The 23,153-nt window shown below is 36.6% G+C and overlaps 1 protein-coding gene across 2 annotated transcripts; it reads right to left on the bottom strand.

Moving 5' to 3' along the window:
• Positions 1-6,438: 6,438 nt before the first annotated feature.
• On the bottom strand, positions 6,439-18,778 carry LOC110441996. 2 transcript variants are annotated; one of them, XM_021485368.1, is made up of 5 exons: positions 18,701-18,778; positions 14,588-14,731; positions 13,676-13,855; positions 12,545-12,757; positions 6,439-11,712 (listed from the first exon to the last, which is right to left on the bottom strand). In XM_021485368.1, the coding sequence occupies exons 2-5, from the start codon at positions 14,667-14,669 to the stop codon at positions 11,486-11,488; spliced, it is 702 nt and encodes a 233-aa protein (XP_021341043.1). In that variant the 5' UTR covers positions 14,670-14,731; positions 18,701-18,778; the 3' UTR covers positions 6,439-11,485. The 2 variants fall into 2 exon arrangements, with proteins under 2 accessions (XP_021341043.1, XP_021341044.1); XM_021485369.1 differs by having other exon boundaries at positions 18,677-18,717.
• Positions 18,779-23,153: the final 4,375 nt, after the last annotated feature.

The raw sequence follows: 23,153 nt of genomic DNA, 5'->3' as shown, positions 1-23,153 counted from the left end.
TTTAATAACGGATACCGTAAACGATATGGATGTCTTATCGCACGCCATCAATCAAACTTGTTATTTGCCTTAGGTGTACTCACCTTAATACATATCATTAGGTCATTTTCTAGGTCACATTTTTGACAGCCATTCGACATCTCTTTCTATTTGAACATTATCAGTTCACTTTAGCGCGTTGTCGTAATAATTTTGAATGTCATGCTGTAGATAGGTCATTTTCTAGGACACATTTTTGACAGCCATTCGACATCTCTTTTTATTCTACCATTATCAGTTCACTTTAGCGTTGTCTTAATAATTTTGAATGTCATGCTGCAGTTTCTTAGTTGACATTTCAGGTTTTGTATATCCTTTTATATGTGCGGCTGTTGCGAAAATCAGTAGCCGCGCTTAATTTAACATACATGTACATGTAATAAATATTGATAGTAATACCATCATTTCTTACAACAAACTAGTATGTGATCTCGTATAAAAATAATTTATTTGATAACCATTTTAATTATAATATGATTTTAATTATTTAAATATGTCTTTAATATGTTAATATACAAACCTTATCATGATATAGGTACATGTATTGATAAACTTAAATGTATTGCATGGAAATATGATCTCTACATATTAATTCAATCAAAACATAGTATCATCAGGTGTGTTATAATAAAGTTCTTGTGTAGAGATATGATATTTAATAATTAGTGTCATAAAATTTGTATTTTTATTATCCTATACATTATTTTATTTATGAATTAACTGTGGATTTTTAAATTATAACGACATCGTTCTTATCATAATGTATATATATATATATTATGAAATACATTTTTAAAGTCATCATTTTATTATAATGCCATCACCCTTTTTACAGAACAAAAATACGATCAATTTTAAATAGGTAAGAATAATGGTGTCGTGTCAAATTGTGTTTGAACTTTAAACTTTGTGTCTGTTCTCCTGTGGAATGTAAAGAATTGATATTGTACGAATTATAAAGGATATTTCATTGCAGTCACGTTGCGGTGTAGACACAAAACTGTTATAAATGAACTGTTTATATATACATGTATACACAATAAGGATTGCTCGGCCTCGGGACACAGACATGTGGTTTATTTACTGGGTTAAATGATGACCGAGTAAGGTACAATAAAAATTGTCGGTTTTATCCCTATATAATTATTTAACGGGTTTGATTCATTTGTTAATAGAAGAAAAATAGTTTGGTACATTTGAGCATTTACTAAATGAATAACTGAGTTGTCTTCCTTCGTGATTTAATGTCGGCAACATTAAACTAGCAAAGGTGGGTACCTGTCGACCAATCATTTTGGCCTTCGTCTTTTTTTTTTTCTCATAAAATATGTAATAAGTAATTTAAAACAGTTGACAGCCATATCTATATATCGCGTTCGCCTTTTAATTGGAAAAGAAAGTTCCCAGATTAAAGGACGAAGACGATCCATCAGTTTGGTATGAGGTATGGAAGTGTGATGAGTGGGGACAGTAAAATATTTTGAGGAGTGGATACTTTAAAATTGATAAAAAATATATTTTCATTTTCCACTTTTGGAGCATAAAGCATCACGATACGACTGTAATACTGACTTAATGGTACTGAAAATGGAAGTAATTTGGATAATGACCTGATAGAGCAACAAGGACAGACAGTGATTATTTCTTCTTGATAAGAATTCTTCTTAAGTTTCCGGACTGATATAAAAAAAAAAAAAAAAGGCTGGTCCGTATCCTCATCATTAACTGCTACTCGAAGATATTGTAATAAAGAAACATGATTAGCTATTTTTTCGCCTACTTAAAACTTGGTAAATGTAAGGGAAGGGAAGGATTTCCTTGGTTTAGAAGCAGTCTTGCTCCCACTTTTTAGCAAGCAGGAATTGTAACAATGTATACACATGGATATATTAGTTTTAGATGAACTGTCTGTCGACACATGAATATCAAACAGATCATTGAGTGTGGCTAAGATATTTGGGTCAAGAAACACTTTTCTTTTGCTTTCATTTTCGATTTGAAACTGCTAATTCATTTTTTGAATGATGGACCTGCTAGATTTAAACCACTCTGAAAGTGCACACAGTTCTTGGGTAGTCTTGCATAGATTCCATCATTATCTTGATATTCACATTCCATTAGATAGTCGGAGTGCTCCGATTCTTTGGACATTTATGAACAGTTTATGTAGCTTTACAGTATAAAGGTTGTTCTAATGTCATTTAATTTCAGCTGTTGTAGCGTTTGGTTGTTGTTCAAAGGCTTGGACAGCAGGTCGCTGGTCTTTCCCCGGGAACTCCGGCTTTCCTCCACCACCAAAACCTGGCACGTCCTTAAATGACCATAGCTGTTAATAGGACGTAAAACACAAACAAACAAACAATATCAAAGGTTTGAAGCAATATATTCAGAATAACAGTAAGAATTTACGGTGATATGTTAGCTTTGAAGGACTTCAAGTCTCTTGAAGCGTAGGATATTGACTGATGTCACTGGCATCTATCTCCTTGTTGGCAAATTCGACTTTTATAAAATAAATCCGATCTACTGGAAACATCGACACTATGCGTCCGAATTGGCTTAAAGAAGCGAGTTTGTGTTACATCACTACATATTTTGATGAGGTTCCCAACGAGACATCCTCAATACTCCAGGGGTTACTCTCACTTTCGCTCTCTGCACCCCTGGGATATGTCATAGCATAACCGAAGGCACGCGGCTAGCTTTTTGATTGGTGTCAGGTAACTAAACATGACCAATCACTTGGCTGAAACCTATCCTTTGAAGATTACAGAAGAGCGACACCCGACTTTAAAGCCAGTCAATTTTACCGTTACGCGACCGCGAGAATCTTTTGATGTACATCAAAGGATCAAAATAGTCTTCCTATCTCATCCACAAAGAGGCGCACATTGAGCCTCCGATTTTCCTATGACATATTCCAGGGGTGCAGAGAGCGAAAGTGAGCGTATCTTCTGGAGTATCGAGGATGCCAACGAGCATCAGGAAGAGTTTCTGTGGAATTTTCCTCTAACGATCGTAATACCGTGAGAGGAAGCGAATACAGTGCGATTCCAACAGGGTCGACACCAAATGTTTACTTCTTGTTTCTACAAGGTCTTCAAACATAACAATGATTGTGGGTGGACTACTGTAATTTAGACGTTAATGTTTACTATGACGTCTCATTGGAGAATTGAACGAAGTTTGTTTGACTGCATGCTGAACTTAACAAATTTACTACAGAATATTAAGCTACAAACATTAGACTGGAAGGTTGGTCACGTTGAGCCCATATTGAATAATTTAGATCGACATGACAGGGTATAGTTGTAATCACCTATCCACTTATATTACCGGTCATATCATATGCTGACGATTGGACATTCTATGAACTATCAGGGTATTTGAAAACAATGTCAAAGCGCAGTTGAATTTCATGCTATGCCGTTTATTTCATCAGTGTTGCCACAGCTTAACTCCGTTGTTGTTATACTCTTCTTCTAAGTTTGCCATGGTCCTTTGGTTATACAAGGTATATCTACCCACTTGTTAATTGACAGGGCACTAGACGAAACGAAACGTCAAGTTAATCCTGTTGTAGGGATCACAGACGCAGAGAAAACCGTGGATATTAGTACAAATATGCAGACCTTTGTCAAGATTCCTGCACTAAACTGGCTCATTGCTCTCATCAACAACGCTCCCGAACAACACAACGAAGCAAGTACTGACCCGGAACCCGAGGGAAACAGGAAGTACTGACCCGGAACCCGAGGGAAACAGGAAGTTCTGACCCGGAACCCGAGGGAAACAGGAAGTGGTGACGTCCGAGAAACACATGGCCTGGGACCAATAATCATAAATAAAACCATTTTTCATGCTGAAGTTTAGATTCTGTGCTCAAACCAACTTTCTTGCAACTCGCTTAAATAATGTCAAACGATCAAAAAGTCAATTGTAAACATTGAAAACAGTAATCTGCTTTAAGTATCTCCAATGGTTCCAAATCATTGACAACATAAGATCTTCTTTATTAATTTATAACGGGAACAAGAAATTCGGCTTGAGCACAAAATGCATGAGAACGATTTTATGAATACGGGCCCAGGAGGTAGACACTAGGAGCGTGTGGCTAAACTGAAGCCCTGCATTGATTTTTTAATAATCAAAAAGCATTGTCATTTCGGATAATCTTTTATTGATTTCAGGATGTCACAGGGAACGTTGTGGGTTCTCATTAATGGCAAGTCAACATCAAATTTTCATCAAATTCAAAAGATGCCTTTTTAATCTTTTTAATAATCTTATAAAAATATGAATTTTCGCATAAGCAGTAGGACTAGCTATTGCATTTTCTTCAAAATTACATACAAGACTAAATTTAATTGATCTTGAAAGCTAGAAGCAAGTACAACATTAAAAGCATGAACAATCCTTTAAAATATTTGCATATAACAGATCAACAGCAAAGCGTTTTATGAACTGAGTATCTCCTTTTTGTGAAGTTTTATCAAAGACTTTCATATAGGAATTAACAGTTCATCAAACTTAAGTGGGTTTTCAAGTTTCTTAAGTGAAAACAAAATATGTCTATCTGATATTTTTAATATCAATTTGCACTTAGAATAAAAATTCTTGAAAAAAAAATTATGGATGTATTGCCAATGAAATTAATTTGAGTTCAGAATTGTGAAAATGAGTTGGATGTTTTATTCAAACTCTTTAACCCTTTCACCCCTATGTAACTTCAGTAGACTCTACCATGCATTGATCTGGATGAGTCCATTATGGTCTACAGTGGTGAAAGGGTCAAGAGTCATGTAATTTGGAAATCATTTCCCATGTTTAGACTGGCTACGGATCTTTGACATTATAATGAGTACAAACGAGTCTCAAATTCTCCACTGAGAAAAGTATAAAGAGGCACAGATATCTGATTAATAAAAATCAAATTAGTGAAAGACAATCAATATTTTCAGACACTGCAATAACAACACAATACCTATAATAACAAAGTATACAAGATGACAAGGACTGCCCATCAATACATAATGTAGAAATATTAGCATGCAAATTTGTCCCCAAAAATATCATAAGAAACAAAGTCACAATCACAATTGCATTACAAACACTTCAAGACAAAGTAAGCATTTCACTGGTAAAATTGCAAATATCATTTTCTGGAAATGAACTTATTTTAGCACATTCAAATTCCTACTCATCACCACATTCCTCATAATTATCACCCCTCCCCCCTATAAGTGCCACTCCCCATTTTTGGTGGGAGTCAAAATGATAAAGACCCCTTCCCCCTTCAAGACCCGGTCAATGATATTTATAGTACAAACACAGATTTTGTGTCTGATGACCATGGCTCAACTTAATAATAATAATAATTTGAGATTCTTATATACTGCTTTATCACAACCTAGTTCGTAGTTAATCTGAAAGTGGTTCTTCAATTATTATCTTTGGTTATAGGGCCTTTGCAACCAGATAATATCTTTCTCAACTCCCTGGGGAGCATACAGCCGGAGCTGCCATTTCGGCGCTCACAGCTAGCCTTCAACAATTTTAGCACTGCCCAAAAACATACTCATTTACAGCTGAGTAGACTGGAACAAACGGAGTAAAGTATCTTGCTCAAAGATACAACACAGTGCTGTGCTGTGCTGTGCTGTGCTGTGCCGTGCCGTGCCGTGCCAAGACTCAAACACGCAACCCTTCGGTTACGAGCCTGGCGTCCTACCACTAGACTACCGTGCCTCCCATGAAGTGGCTGAAACATTTGGTTTCCAAATTGCAGCCAAACTGGAAAGTTTATAATGTGCTTCGGATATAACAATTCAAGTTTAACAACTTTTTTATCAAAACTTACATTTTTTTATCCCAATAAGCTCCCCCTCCCCCCTATTTGAGCCATTTTAAGCACCCTGGGCACTAATTACAGTGAATGCAGTATTTAATTTTCAACATGTTAGCGGATTTATGAATTGATGCCTGCACAATATATGCAATATAATACTATATACAGAAGCTTCAATTGGTGTAATATTAATTTACCTATAAAGGGGGAGGGTAGGAGGAAGGGGGGAGGGGGAGTTGATGGGAAGGGGTGGGTGGGTTAAAATATAAACATATTTTCTAAAAATATCTGTCAAATAAGTTAACTCATTTATCCTTAAAGACACTTTTGAACTCTTCCAATTCAATGGTTCGAATAGTTCATTATGAAATTTTCAGGGGTGAATGAGTTAAACTTTAGAAGGGGATTAATACTAAGCATGGGTTTATCACTGGTAATATGGTAAGTACACTTGTCTATATCAATCACCCAATCACAATAATAAATAAATAAAAAAACTTGTGTAAAAATCTTAATCAGCATATGGACAAATTGGAATTTGGAATGTGTTGTTTTTTTTTGTTATATTCTACAATCAAGCAACAAGTTGGGATTTGGAATATTCTTTTTAAGATTTTCCAACTTGATTGTTTTAAGACAATTTTGTTTGCAAACCATAATATTTTTCGATAACTGTGATGATATAAATATAGGAATTCTCCCTTTACAATATATTAATTTGCATTTTTCAAAGAAATAGCTCTTATTTGCTAATTTTATAGTTTAAGAAAAAACATGTACATATGTATCCTGAAACAATATTTTTTGATTTTGCTAAACCCAAATGCAAAAAAACAAATATTATGAAGATTCAGCAACTATCTAGCAATGGCAAAACAAGAGAAAATGAGCAAATACCTAAATGAGTTTGAGCTTGAGAAAGAACACCTTGCAATATTTCATTATGCACATATTCTCCATAGAAATTCACAAAATAAGACATTCATACAATAAATAGATAAACGTTCTTAAAATGATTTCAATGTTTCTAGATTAAGTTTAACTTTACAACTACAGACAATTGTCTAGAAAACAAAAATCAGGAAAAAAATGAAAATCATTACTTAAAGGTGCATGCTACCTTTTATATACATAACTTTGTAAGATAGTTATCTCCCTTACAAATAACAGCTGTCTTAGCCTTATCAACATATAATTCTTGTATTTTTCAATCTTGTTATCAATTAATTAATTCAAATTACAATTCAAAAAAGATATGTATGTTTTGTAGGTTCACAACTCTTTTACATAGGATAAGCATATCATAGGAAGGTAGCATACAGCCTTAACAGTAATTCACTGAATGAATATGGCTGGTAAATAAACGTATTTTCTAGAAGTTTTCATAAAACTGTTCTGATTCTCACCCTTAAGTTATGTGAGCTCAACCTATTTATCTTGTAATTTAATCATCAAGTTATTTTGAAAATTACATTTTCTATTAAATCGGGAGTTACACTTGGGTGCAGAATCTGAGATTGAGCACAAGGATAATGTTTATGAATACAGACCCAGACATACAATGTTCTTCAGGATTATACAACAAAAACTTTTAAAATTAAAATGATTTCATGAGAATAAAGGAGTCATCGGAACTCAATCATCAATTATTTTTCTGAATACTTTTCTCCTGAAACTGATTTATTAGAATAATTATCTATAAATATGTTTTACTTAAGAATGTCACACTAAAACATAACACTTATATTTCAACAAGAGAAATAAACATGAAAAAATGGCACAAAAAAATCATATGATATTATACCATGCCTATTCAATGCTAATAATGATATGCTAGACATGTTAAAATGTCAAATAACATCTGCTTTACTTTAATAAGAAAGTCAGAAATAGACAGCAGATAAGCTATGCCAGCTTAACTCATTTACCCCTGAAGACACATTTGAACTATTCTAATTCAAAGAATGGAATAGTTCATTATGAAAATTCAGGGGTGAATGAGTTAATGCTTAAGGTAAAGGGGTAACAAAATATTGACCTATAATATTAATACTGTCAATACTGTGAAATATTATAAGTCCTTCTCAAAAGAGGTATTCCATAAAAATCACACGTAGCAATGCATTTCAAGGAATTATAGTTACTTTCAAAATTTGAATGTTTGAAAGTTTAAAATACAATTAACAAAAGAAAAAGAAAAGAAAATATATGAAAGTTGAAGTATTGAACTCCAGACTTTTACATTACAAAGTCTACTCATTGACAGCGTTGTCACCCTGGGATTATAAATGCATTGCACCAAAATAAGTGTCAAATTGATGATGCGCTGCAAAGCCTATGAAAAAAAACAAGCCATTCAGATTGGTATGTCTCTTCTGTGCCCCGCTTTGACCATCAGTTCACATATCAGAGAAACTAACTTAAACACAAAAACTTAATGTTGATGGAGATGCTGACTAATTCAATGGACAATGACAGGAAGGCCGCATCCAGCATTTGATGTATGAGTTGAGATGTGCTACCTAAGATGCATCTATGGTGCAAGTTTGGTTGGTCTAGCACTGATACTTTAAGTGAAACTAAGTTAAGGGCAAAAATTTAATGTTGACGCTGCCGTGGAGAGAAAAAGCAACACCTAAGTCTCGCTTCCGCTACTTCATGGCGGCAAGACAGAAACTCCATTTGGTTGCTTCATCCTCTATATAGAAGGGAGATTACTCTGTAAAAACTACGAATGGAACTCTTCTTTGTGGTTATAACTGATGTAATGGTACCCTTTACCTTAACCCTTTCACCCCTAAAGTCACATTTGAACCTTACCAAATCAATTACTGGGCAAGTCCAGTTTAGATATGTAGGGGTGAATGAGCTGATAGATTACTGATGATAATGATTTGGTATTCAACACATTATTCTATCAATTTTTTTCCATAAAACAAAATGAAATAGCCAGTCCTTATAAAGACATGAGATTCAAAAAATATAATTTCCTGAGCTAAAAAGAAAGTAAAAAGAAAAATCTCCACACATCAAAGTTACATAAAACAAGAATCATTGTCAACCAATCAACACTTTCAAAAGTTCAAGTTTTCCCATCCTTGAAATTCCAGAAATTCCACTCTTGTGTCATGACATAATGAAATCAGAGGGCCTGAGTGTAAGCAGATGGTCTGAGTGCGCCCCCTTATGTGTGATGCAAGTAGAATGATGTATAAACCTTATTTATTTTACAACAATTTTGAAACAACTTATAACAACTTATATACATTACTCTTGTTGGCCTGGATTTATCATTTTAAGCGCGCGGGGTCTTATTGTAGGTGGAAACCAGAGTACCCGGAGAAAACCCACGTGGTCGAGCAGGTGACCCCAAACCTTTACACATCTGATCGGAGAATCAAACCACAGCCGCCTTGGTGAAAGTTGAGGGCATTATCCACTGCGCCACCCCACCACCCATTACGTAAAATAGTTTGATAGCTTAAAAGTATAACAGTAAAATGTACAGGCTTTGAAGCTGGGTGTTGTTTCTCTATAATCTTCAAAGGGAAGGTATCAACCTAGTGATTGGTCAGGTATTCTTTTTACCTGAAACAAATCAAGCTGTCTAACGGACTGCATGTGATTTTGTTATAACATATTCTAAGGTTGCAGAGAACATAAGTGAGCGTAACCCCTGGAATTCCAAAGATCGATAATCCAAACTGAACTTTTCTGATATCCCTTTCTCAAGTCTTGAATATTTTGTATAGATTGTCATAGGATCAAAATCCAAACTACTAACTAGTCAAAAGAAATATACGAAAAAATGATACAAAATTCATCAGTCAAAAAACTCACATTTGAATATTTATAATTAACAAGTGTAAACAGTGGAATGATATGTATAATCGTCAGATGTATATTTACACTAAAACAACACAATTCTGGATAAATTCATTTTTGATATGTATGATAGAAACAATGAAGGCAATGTATATGATAAAACATTTTTTTTCTATAAATTTTACCTCTCCTTTCATAAATAATACCATTTAGAAATCATTTTATCTGTGGGCCATGGAGCTTTTGACCCCTATAATTTCAAAACAGTACATCTCTTTCAGTTTTAATCATTATTTCACTTTTACTTTTGTCAATATTGAAATTGAAGGATCATTTATTTCTTATGAGCCATAAATAGTTTGACCCTAAATAATTAAGTTCAAATGGTGAAATCCATTGTTGTTTTATTTTAATTTCCTATAGACTGGTTCTAACGTATTTCTAAATATTTTGAATACAGCCAAATTTAGCTATCATCTTTTTAAAGCCAGAATAAATCCTTAACTCATTAACCCCTGAAGTTTCATAATGAACTATTCCAACCTTTGAATTGGAAGAGTTAAAATGTGTCTTCAGGGGTGGTGAATGAGTTAAGCTTGAGAATTAAATCATCAAACTGTCTTAGTAGACAGAATATAGGAGATTACATATAACAGGAATGTAAGTTTAAATTCAAATCTGCATGATAAACATACAGAATTTGTAAACGATCAAAAGGCAAATGCATTGTATGTATAGAATAAATGTTTTGTCAAAAATATTACAATGTAAAAAAAAAGATTGACAAAAAGAGAAATATTTAATAGAATATTTATGATAAAGTGATTCAGTTTATGTTAAAAAAAAACAACCATGGAATTCTGACATATTATATTGGGGAAGGAAGGACAGTAAATTCACCAATATTTTCTATGAACTGATGAAAAACTCTACTGTCTGAATAGACTAACAACTCTACTGTCTGAATAGACTAACTCAGGCAAACAAAGAAGTAGATTCAGAGACATAAATATAAACTTCTAAAGAAATAAATAACTTTAAAAAAAAAAGGGAGGTTACTAAGTAATGAACCTTTCCAGCATAAAAATTAGATGTGTTTGATACAGAATCTTTATATCTCATCTAGGTTATCTTTCTATACTGAGAATTCAAAAGCCAACAGCTTTGTTTGACAAATCACTTTTAAATAAATAGTAAAAATTTAAAGGGTATTAAATGTTATAACGACTACAAGTATGAAAATTAATTTACAATACGTGAACATGTAATAATTAAGAAAGAAAAAAAATGAAAAAGATTTTGATAATACATTTACACCTCAGACTGTCTGTGTTGCAACCAGTTTTAAAATGGGATACATTATAATGCGCAAAACTCTCACACCACTAAGAGTAAGATGCATCATTAAATTCAACCCATATTACAAATGTTGACCGTTCATCATATATATGTAAAGACACTTTCTGACAATGTCAATGAAATATTTCCTTCTTGAAAGAGTTTCATAGGGAAGGGAGGTAATCAAGTAGTGACCACCTTTACTTATTGAAAATCAAATATGGCACTTCAGCTGCCCGTGAAGAAGAATATACAATATCAGCAGATTATGTTTTCCTGGCTAAAATCTAACATTATTCAACATTCCAAGTAAAATTTATCTACATATATTTAAAACAGTTTAAATTTCTTGAAAAATATCATCAAATATGATATTGAAGAAAGTGTCTTTCAAGACATACATAACCCCATAAAATTTAAACCGATGGAAATGAATTAAATATGCAAACTATCATCTTTAGCCCTGTATGCTGGTCTTGGATTTTTGAAATTTTCGTAACTGGTAGGCACATGTCGTAGATATCCCTTGCGTATCGCCCACACTGTGATGGCCACCATGGCTGCGACACCTATCAGAGCACACACGAGACTAACTCCGATGGTGAGACCGACACGCAGAGATTCATTTCCTGGGGGGTATGGAGAAGCAGGAGTTACCTTTCCTGTCAATGGAAATGGAAAGACTTGAACAGAAGTAATGCTTAATTTCTGAACAATAAATGATTTCGATAACTAGATAATTTTTAAAAATATTTCACTGTGACGTCACCTTGTGGAATTTCAGATGGAAGCCATATCGGAATCAGTCCAGGATCCGATTTACCAATGTGGTTGCGATGTTATTGAAATGTTTTGTGCACCAAACAACGTCTTTGGGTCAGAAATTCTATTGCAGGTGTTCATTATCTTCAACAGGTATTATCATGAACTTTTATTTGATCGCTTGGACCTGCTTAACCAAAATGGAAGTGACTTATTTTCATTTGGAAGACAAGATTTTCCCATGACGCTTTGGAGTATTTTAAGTAAATGAAAACATACAACAGTTTGGCTATCTAACACTGATCCAAACAAGTTGTTTGCAGATTTTTATTAATTCATTTCTCGGACCTGTAGCATGGATATGGTGACATTTATGAACAAACTAAGTTGCCCTTCACCTGGGCTAGTCACAGGCCATATATCATGACTCTAGTCTAGTCTTGCAGACTTGAGAAGAGGTTCTGAAAAATGTATTGGATGAACAATAGACAGACAGGCGGCAGAAAGAGGCCACCACCATATGTCAAAAGCTCAACTAAGCCTTTCGTACTATGTAACTTTAAAACAGGACCCTATCCACTTTACACTTTTGAAAGTGTGTAGTATGTGTATTGTGGGGTATAGGTAGGGTTGGGGGTCAAAATATGTTTCTGTCCCCTCCCACACTCTTTTTCGCAGGATGATTTTGACCCCATGATCTTGACCTTGACCTACAAAATCTAAAGGTCTTACCATTATCAGCTGAGAAGTTGAATCCCTGGAAAAAGTTTAGGTCAGGCTTTGTAGCATTGCCTTGAAACATCCAACCATCAAACCCAGGTTTTCTGTTCAGGTAGCCAGCTATTTGGAATTCATCTTTGGGACTAAAACGGGGACTGGATTTCAAAAGCTTGGTCATGGTAAAAATTATCCTGATCCGTGAATCAGCACTGCTGTATGGATAACCTGAAAAAATTGAAACCAATATTCTTAGTTGTAAATACAACATAAAGAATTTTAACTCATTCACCCCTGACACACATTTGAACTTTTCCAATTCAATGGTTGGAAAAGCTCATTATGAAATTTCAGGGGTGAATGAGTTAATACAAAATATATTTATTGCCAACATTTTTAGAATGCTTCTTGATTCGTAAGTCCTATCTATATATACCCTTTTTATTACCCTTATTCTTGGTAATAAAAAAGAGGTTCATTGGGCTTGTATTGCTTGACCCATTTCTTTTAATAATAATAATAATAATAATAATTTGAGGTTCTTATATACCGCTTGATCACATCCTTGTTTGTAGGTCGTCTCAAAGCGGTTCACAAATTATTATCCGTGGTTATAGGGCCTTTGCAACCAGCCAATACATTTCTCAACTCCCTGGGGAGCATACAGCCGGAGCTGCCATTTCGGCGCTAACAGCTAGCATTCAACAATTCTAGCACTGCCCAACCACATACTCATTTACAGCTGAGTAGACTGGAACAAGCGGATTAAAGTATCTTGCTCAAGGATACAACACATTGCCGTGCCGTGGCGCGAACCCGCAACCCTTCGGTCACGAGCCTAGCGTCCTACCACTGGACTACCGTGCCTTTTGTTATACATACTAGATAAAAAGTTGATATGCTGCTAATTTTAGAACCATGGGGGGTCATCTCTGCTTTCAAATTTGACCCAAAGAATTAGAATAACAGCATTTGGTAAGGACTATAACAAAAGCAGCCCTAGATTTACCAGGGTGGCAATTATTGCAAATAAAGGTTAAATATAGGAAAAAAAATTACACACAAGAAATGAATATGGACTTCAATATCTAATTGAGCACTTGGCTCCAATGAGCTAAAATTAGGTAAAATAAAACTACTACAAACCAGAGATATCAAATGTTGCATCAGCATCCGAAAAAGTTGCGTATATTCCGGTATCTATGTGGGCTGAATTCACGGAAATGCTAAATGGATAAATGTGGAAGCTATATTTGTAAGTTCCATTCCATTTTTTGAAAGTGTTAAAAATGTCCACCCATGATCCAGTGGCGTTATTGGAAGCATCTACAAATACAGTCAAATTAAATTCATTAAATAAATATTTACATCAATATCTTTGCAATTCAATCACAAATTTTTAAACAAACATAAATATATTTGTTATTGGCAATCACATATTTTTAAACAAACATAAATATATTTGTAATTCAATTACATTTTTAAAGAAAATAGACATTTTTATAATTATTAATACCACACAGCTGGTTATTTTCACAGGGATAATATTTTTGCTACCAATAATTTAGAAAACATATACTTTTTTTAATTCAGAAAACATATATACATAAAAAGTATGTTATACACTGTAGAGTCCTCGGTTTTCAATTGTTCAAAATTTCCCACGTGAGCAAAGCTTTTTGTAGGTCATGGGAGTGAGTTATCAACAAATAACACTGATCAAGACTGAAAAAAATGGGAAAATATTATTAGCTCAGGCTGGAATATTTAAACAATTGAAAACCGACGACTCTACTGATTGAGTGTGGCAGCTCAGGGTGATATAAAGGGTGGATTTAATTTGGATCAATAAATAGCCCATTCATCGATATATGTGAGGTATGTGTTATGTCATAGTAGATTTTTTGTTGTCAGCACCTCAAAACTCTCCGATACCAAACAGTGTCGGAGAATTCCATGTTTTCATATATATAGTAGTGTGCTCTGGCCCCACACCAGACATCTATCTGTCATAATGTCTAAGTCTGGTGTCACAAAAAACACGGGCTATGTATTTACCTGTAACTGGAGAGAAGCACATTACAACCAAAATAAGGCTGGTGATGAGGTTGGTGGTTCGGCTTACTTCTACTACTGTCATTGTTACATGTGTAGTTCATCTGGCCATCTGATTCTTCTTCTACAGCCCTACTGGTGACCAATCTGTAGAGTAAAATAGTTGAAAGTGTATATGTCTGTAACAGGAGAAAGAGAAATGTAACGGCCAGTACTTGGGACCTTCCAAACACTAGATGGACGCTCTACCAATTGAGCTACCTGGTCGCCAATGACCGACCAAGTCCAGTTCCACTACATTCCTCCATCCCTTTCTTAGTCTTAACCTCCAAAGACACAATTATTTACAACCCATGTTCCGGTATCCCCATTCTAAACATAATCCCAATGCTTCAACAAGGGTTGGCAAGCTCGCAAATTTTGTAACATGAGAAGGAGAAATGAAATGGCCAGACCTAGGTTCGAACTCGGGACCTTCCGAACTCTAGACCGACGCTCTACCAATTTTAACTTCCTGGTTGCCGACAAACGAGCCGGTCCAGTTCCGCTACATGTCCAATGTGAAGGTTTCCGAAATAGATTTTTTTTAAAGAAAAATATTAATATTTTCAACAACAGGTATGTTTCTGGAGCACCATTTTACGGTCCTCCTTAAAAGCGTCTTCAACCGACAACAAGCGTCTTCAAGTGACAACAAGCGTCGCCAGACAAAATCTTTTAAAATACCGAATAAAGTAAGCGACATCAGAAGATATGTTGTTAATATGACTATAATACACCTCTGTACCAAATTTCAGCTCGATATTCGATAAAATGACCGAGTTATGATAATTGATTTTTTACGATCGCGGCGTGGCAAATGTGTGTATTCGCATGTAAAGTGAAGAAAGCGTCGCCAGATAATATCGTTACAATTACTCGCTAAAGTAAGCGACATCAGAAGATATGTTATTAGTTAGACTTTTATTGATATATATTCCAAATTTCAGCTCGATATTTGAAAAAATGATCGAGTTATGATTGATTTATTATTACGATCGGCGGCGTGGCACACGTATGTGAATAGAACTCAACATATGAAGAAGCGTCTTCAGAACATATCTCTAAAATTCATCGATTAAGAAAGCGACATCAGAAGATATGTTATTCATATAACTATGATACACCTTTATACCAAACTGCAGGTAGATATTTGAATAAATTACCGAGTTATCGTGAATTTATTATTTTACTATCGTCGGCTTGGCACACGTGTGTTTATAAAACTGTACCGATCAAGAAGCGTCTTCAGGTTTACCTCTTAAAATAATTGATAAAGTAAGCGACATCATGAGATATGTTATTCTTATGACTATGATACAACTATATACCAAATTTTAATTTGATTTGTTGAAAAATGATTGAGCTATCGTGAATTTAATTCATACGATTTACAGATATATTTGTGTACGTAAGGTATACGTAGGGCTTCGCATAGGCAGAGACGTGTATGTGTTATACGTCTCTGACCTAGGTGAACACAGTTAGAATATATTGCTATATAAACATTGATACACCTTTAATCAGCTGTGTCAAGAATAGCATTATTGTATTTATTGAATTAAACAATGTGTTTAATTATATAAAAAAAATATTATAAATAATATAGTGGGAGGGGGATGCGTAATTTTCGAGTTTCTCAGGACTTTTTGAGAAAGATGTTGGCCCTGAAAAGGGCCGTTTAAGCAGGCGACTAGCGCAGTCTTTGACAGAACAACGCTAGTCGAACCTGTCTGGCGAACCGCCAAGTGGTAGTACGGTTCAGGTGAACCCCATCAATAAAGTCTGTCCTTTTGAGGCGCCTCAGCCCCCGCAAGGACCAGAAGTGGACCTTGGGGTGCTGCCTGTATTTCCTCGCCAGGGCTTCATTCAGGGCTTCCACTTTCATATTATATTCTGTGGCCGTCATCCCTCGTGGACGGTATCTGTAAAATACTCCCGATAATGATGGTTGGGGGGTCGGGCTTCTCCAAAATAGTTTTGACCAGTTGGTCGATGTTTTCAACTATTCCCTCCAGTGTCGACACTGCAGAGATGTCATTCCCCGCAACCTGCAGAAAAACTTTGGATACATCTGTTGTTATGCGTTTGGATACCATTCAACAATCGCAGTACTCTGACATACGTAGATCGTTGCATGGTACCAGAGACTATGAATTGGCCGCGCACGCGCAGCATTTCAAGTTGAGCACAGTCGTGTGGCGGGAATTGTCAACGTTTGATAAAGCGCGCAAAGTTGACAAGTTCCTAAAGCATGTGTGGAAGAAAACAGACTTTTTAACTTCTACGAATGGTATGTTAACAATACCTAAAACCGCAGCAATCGCCAAAAAACCAGGGACGCGAAAACGTGTTCGCGCGAATCGCACAGAAACTCACGGCCCTGTTAAACAACAAAAGTTGTAACTTAGTTACCTGCTGACAATTACGCTAAAAGAAGAATATTTTTACGCTTTCACAACACTTGTGTGCCCGCAGGACGGGATTCAAGATGTGATTTTTTTTGACATTTGACTTTTTTGGAGAAACAGTTATTCTGACGTGTACAGACAAAATGTATTTGATACCGATATTTACACCTGTGTGCCAGTCCTTTCATTAGAAGTTTAAAACGATTTTATTTTTCAGCTTTACCTTTACAACAATAACCATTACAATTTGGTGTAGTATTCATTTAAAACTATAGGTATTTTTTTTTAAACATCAACATTAAATCCATCAGTCACACGAACATATAACGGACCCTGAGTAGAACCACGTCCACGTCCGTGGGGTCTGGTAACATGCTCGTTTCAAGAGTGTGGCTGAGAGTTCTACAATATAATCCGTTCTAACTGTGTTCACCTATGCGAAGCCCTACCCTACGTACACATATCTGACACTGCGTATAGCTTCGTAAAATTAAATTCACGATAACTCAGTCATTTCCCAACAAATCTACCTGAAGTTTGGTATAAAGGTGTATCATAGTTATATGAATACCATATCTTCTGATGTCGCTTACTTAATCGATTAATTTTAGAGATATAGTTCGAAGACGCTTCACAATCTGTAGAGTTCTATTCACACACGTGTGCCCCCCCGCCGATCGTAATAATGAAACTTATCATAACTCAATCATTTTTCAACAAATCTACCTGCAGTTTGGTATAAAGGTGTATCATACTTATATGAATAAAATATCTTCTGATGTCGCTTACTTTATCGATTAATTTTAGAGATATAGACTGAAGACGCTTTACGATCTGTAGAGTTCTAATCACACACGTATGCCACGCCGCCGATCGTAATAATAAATTAATCATAACTCGGTCATTTTTTCAAATATCGAGCTGAAATTTGGAATATATATCAATAAAAGTCTAACTAATAACATATCTTCTGATGTCGCTTACTTTAGCGAGTAATTGTAACGATATTATCTGGCGACGCTTTCTTCACTTTACATGCGAATACACACATGTGCCACGCCGCGATCGTAAAAAATCAATTCATCATAACTCGGTCATTTTATCGAATATCGAGCTGAAATTTGGTACAGAGGTGTATTATAGTCATATTAACAACATATCTTCTGATGTCGCTTACTTTATTCGGTATTTTAAAAGATTTTGTCTGGCGACGCTTGTTGTCACTTGAAGACGCTTGTTGTCGGTTGAAGACGCTTTTAAGGAGGACCCCCATTTTATTCATTTAAATGAAACAATGCATGCTTCAGCTTTCATTTAATGTATTTGGTGGATATTGCCAACACATGTGTCTATCTATCTATAGAGCCCATTTGACCAAATCGATGGTCAAACGTGTCAACTATCCTCATGTAGTGTCAAGCAGGTCACGTAGTAACGAGATACAGCTTGATAAATTGGCGGAGTGAAAATATATAACGCGCGGAAACCTATGACGAGACGATTTAAATGGAAATGTAACATGACATCATTCTATATTTTTGTAACCGCTACTGTTTGTTTAGAGTAAGAATATTGATCAATACTGAAAATGGAAAATGGAGTGAAGACAAGCACATGATAGTGGACTAAGTCAGATACCCACATGTAGTTATCGAGATATACTCACTTCCTGCAAAATCTTTATTGTTGTTGTTAAACGGCGCTACTTGATTTGCCTTTCGTCGTTAGTGGAAGGCGAAGGCACTTGAGTGCAAATTTTAATTAGCCACTGTGATTACCGGCCTTCGTCAAATACAAAATACAAAAATAACGTACAACTACATGCTGAGACCGGCTAGTTTAAACAATGTTTGTATCTATATAAGGTATATTTTTGTTGGTCAAAAGCTTTAAACACTACTGTATTTTCAACACATTTCGTACGCCGTCAACTACAAATCAAGTGGACCCATATGGGGCGCCTAGTGTTAGGAATATTTTTATGGAAATATTTTACAAGCACCTTAAAAATAATATATGGCGCTCCACATACTATACAGCGCGTGTCCACTTATATCTTCAATCATGATTACCGTAATTAAAGGTCAATTATCATGAAAGCTAAGACAAATTAAGATAACTATCATTATTTTACTACAAGCATTTTTGGAGTTGTGACCCTTTCTGGAATCAAGACGTGCTGAGAGGAATTATATGGAGGAAATAGTCAGTAGTGACCTTGCCAAAGATCCCCGGAAATTCTGGTTCTATATTAAGGGTAGGAAGTAGAACTCCAGCGGAATCACTTCACTCAAGAACAGAGATGACTTCCTTCACAGTGACACGCCGACCAAGGCCACTATACTTAACCAACAGTTCCAGTCGATGTACACTACCCAGTCCTTTCTCTTCCATGCAAGGGATTCAGATCAGTGCTGCTGGAGTACAGCTGCTGGAAGGAACTCGTCCTTTCAAAGCTACAGGCCCGGATGGGATTCCAGCCTTCATACTCAAACAGGCAGCACTAGAGATTGTCCCACTCCTTACCAGTATATTCCAGCTAGCACAAGACAGAGGAACCGTGCGGATGACTGGAGAGAAGCCCACATAGACCCTATCTACAAGAAAGGAAAAATACATGTCGCCGCCAACTACAGACCAGTCTAATTTACGTCCATTGCATGCAAGATCATGGAGCACATTATTCACAGCAGAGTCATGGACAGGAACCAGATCCTGCGAGAGGAGCAACATGGCTTTCGTTCACAACGATCCTGTGAAACCCAGTTACTCATGACCTTGGATGCGTTGGCTCGTAACCAGGTCCAGGGCTGCCAAACCGATGTTATCCTATTGGACTTCGCAAAGGCTTTCGACAAGGTTCCTCATAAGAGACTACTGAAGAAGCTAGACTTCTATGGAGTGAGAGGCACTATCCTGCAGCGGATCAAGGATTTCCTATCCAAACTGATACAATCTGTTGTATTGGACGTCGATAATTCATGTCCACTGGATGTCATCTCAGGGGTCACCCAGGGGACAGTACGCGGTCCACTTCTTTTCCAGGCCTGTATCAACGACCTGCCTGAGTCAACATCATCAGACGTCATGTTATTTGCAGACGACTGTCTCCTGTTTTGCTGCATTAGAACACAACGCAACGCCCAGACATTACAGAATGACATCACCTCACTAGAAGAGTGGGAGGAAAAATGGCAGATGCATTTCAATCCTGAGAAGTGCATTGTCATAAGGATCTCGGGCAGGAGACAGCAGTTACCAACATCCTAAACCCTGCATGGACACCAGTACGAAGTTGTTGATAGCGGAAAGAGTACCTGGAAGGACCTCACCTGGAACAAGCACATTGACCAGTGTGTTGGCAAGACATCACGGACACTTGGATTCCTCAGAAGGAACGTCGAGAGGTGTACCCCGAGATTTAAGATTTAAGACCAACATGTACTGCACCCTTGCCAGGCCGAACCTGGAGTACGCAGCATCAGTGTGGGATCCACACCAAGCTGCCCTTGTCGCAGAAATGGAACAGGTCCAACGACGTGCTGCCCGCTTTGTCTACAACGACTAATATTCCAGGACTCGCGGATGTGTTACAGCCATGATAGAACGTCTAGGATGGGAATCTCTACAACAACGGCGATCCAAACAGAGACTCATCACATGCTATAAGGTCATGCACAAACTAGTCAATGTTGACCCTGTCCCTTATTACCAGGCAAGTGACAGCCGAACAAGAGGACAGCAAAGACTACGACAGAGGAGAGTGAACAAGGAAGTCTACCAGTATTCCTCCCCCCCCCTCCCCCAGATCCACCAGGGAATGGTATAAACTCTCAGAAGAGGTAGCAACATCAGCTACACTGGATGAGTTTAGGGTCAAGCTGAACGCCATTGCTTGACCGCTCAGCATCCGGTAGACTAGCAACCTCCGATCCTGTATATAGTTTTAACATCACTGTTTTTAAACATTTGGGGAAGCCTCCTGTTTTATCAATCATGCGCTGAGTCAATTTACACTCCAGTATTAGGAGATAGACTCAATACAGGAAAAACCTGGTGACTGCCCCACGTAGGTCTGGAACAAGCTAACCATCATTTCTTAATGGAATTTTTGGAGGACCTTTATTGAATGATGGAAACAGTTTTTATTAAGTTATTTAATATCTCAAGGCATCAGACAGTGTAATTGTCATTCCATAAGAGGCACTTACATAATATCTTGAGTTATAATTAAATGATTGTTGCATAAACCACAAACTTGATGACACGGTTAATTACCGTTATAGCTTGAACGAGTTCATTTACAGCCATTACCTGACGGTACTTTTTGGTGTTATCATCCTCCACAGAATGGTAGAAACGGTGTCTCCTCTATAACTATAGCATTAACCTATGTCTAATTTGGCAATAAGTTATAATTAGTTTACTTTCTACGAAAGCCTGAACAATTTTGGTGACAGCCATTATCATTCAGTGATTGTTGTAGTTACCAGGTATTTCCCTTTATGGAAACTGGAAGAAGAAAGTTGAAGATCGTGAATAGGACTGGTGGAAGCAGGAAAGAAGGAAAGAACGAGCGAGAGCAAGAATATTTGTATCGAACCCGTTTCAATCCACATCCAAATTGCATGGAAAGAGGACATCTGGAAGGCTGCAGAATTAGCTGGATGGAGTAAATGCTAATTGCAGTGATCGAAGGAGGAAAAAGGATCTGGGAGAGTGCGGAAAGCTGGCATCACCAGGACCACCAGTGGAGCTATTTGATGAGATAGAACCAACCTGGAAATTTTAAGAGGCGAATGAAGTGATCAGAAAGGCAAGATCAACATCAGCCTATCAACCAAATGCAATACCGTATAACGTATATACAAGAACTGTCACAGGGTTATAAAGAGGCTGTGGAGGATGTTGATAGTAATATGGCAAAGGGGGAAATTGGTGAAGCATTGGTATTCTGCGGAATGTTGCTTCATTCTGAAGAATAATGGTGGCAATATATTTGGAATAAAGAATCACATTCAGCAATAAGTACTTTGATATTGCTGTTCAAAAGGGAGGAGTTCCTGGAATATCGGGCTGTCTGGAACATACCAGCGTGATATCAGAGATCATAAGAGATGTCAGGTAGAACAAAGGAGAACTATCTATGGTTTGGCTTCACCTGGCAAACGCTTATGGATCAGTGCCACACAAACTGGTGGACTTAAAGCTGGAAAGATACTATATTCCATGGAAGTTCAGAGAGAAATTAAGGGGATATCTTGACAAGCGTCGACTGAGGTTCACAGTAGATGGCCAAGAGACGAAATGGCAGAGACTTGAGGTTGGGATAGTGACCGGCTGTACTTTCTGAGCAACTCTTTTTGCAGCAGCGAGGAAGTTATTGTCAAATTATTTGAGAAGATGGACAGAGGACCTTACTTGTCAACAGGGACAAAGCAACAACCAACACGGGCCTTTGTGGATGATATGACATTAACAACAAAACGGTCAGCGAAGGAAGATGTTTACGGAGAGACCTGGAGGAGATGTTCCATTGGGCAGGAATTCAGTTCAAACCAGAGAAATCAAGGAGTATGGTGCTGACTTGCAAATGCACTATTTCAGCAAATAAAGTTTAAGGTCCAAGGGGAAGAGATACCAATAGTGACTGAGAAACCAGCAAAAACGTTTAGGGAAATGGTATGACGACACGCTCAAGAACCATATGACAACGCGAGGAAGTTGAAGACACAAACAGAAGACTGGACGAGTGCCGTAGATAAGCTGCCAGGAAAGTATAAAGCTTGGATGTATCATTACAGAGGGCGTCTGTGGCCTTTGCTGATGGTATACATCTCAATACTCATATGAAATTTCATTGGGATCCAATGTTTAGTTTCTGAGAAAATGTGCAGAAAAGTTCACTGTCTACATAGATGTTATCACATTATAATGATCACGATACAAAACAATGACTGATAAAGCTGAGGGACAGGGACACTAAATCACTTCTCAGCACATGCATGCTTTTTTTCGTTAACGTTTATTTCACATAAAATGTTATACACAAAATAAGCATTTGTTGGGCATATAACATATAAACAACTTCTTTTGAATAATCAAAAGTACCATCATGA

The sequence above is a fragment of the Mizuhopecten yessoensis genome, unplaced genomic scaffold, assembly GCF_002113885.1.
Source record: "Mizuhopecten yessoensis strain PY_sf001 unplaced genomic scaffold, ASM211388v2 scaffold716185, whole genome shotgun sequence".
NCBI classification, from domain to species: domain Eukaryota; kingdom Metazoa; phylum Mollusca; class Bivalvia; order Pectinida; family Pectinidae; genus Mizuhopecten; species Mizuhopecten yessoensis.
Note: the sequence above shows the minus strand (reverse complement) of the source record. Positions and strands in the feature narration are given on the sequence as shown.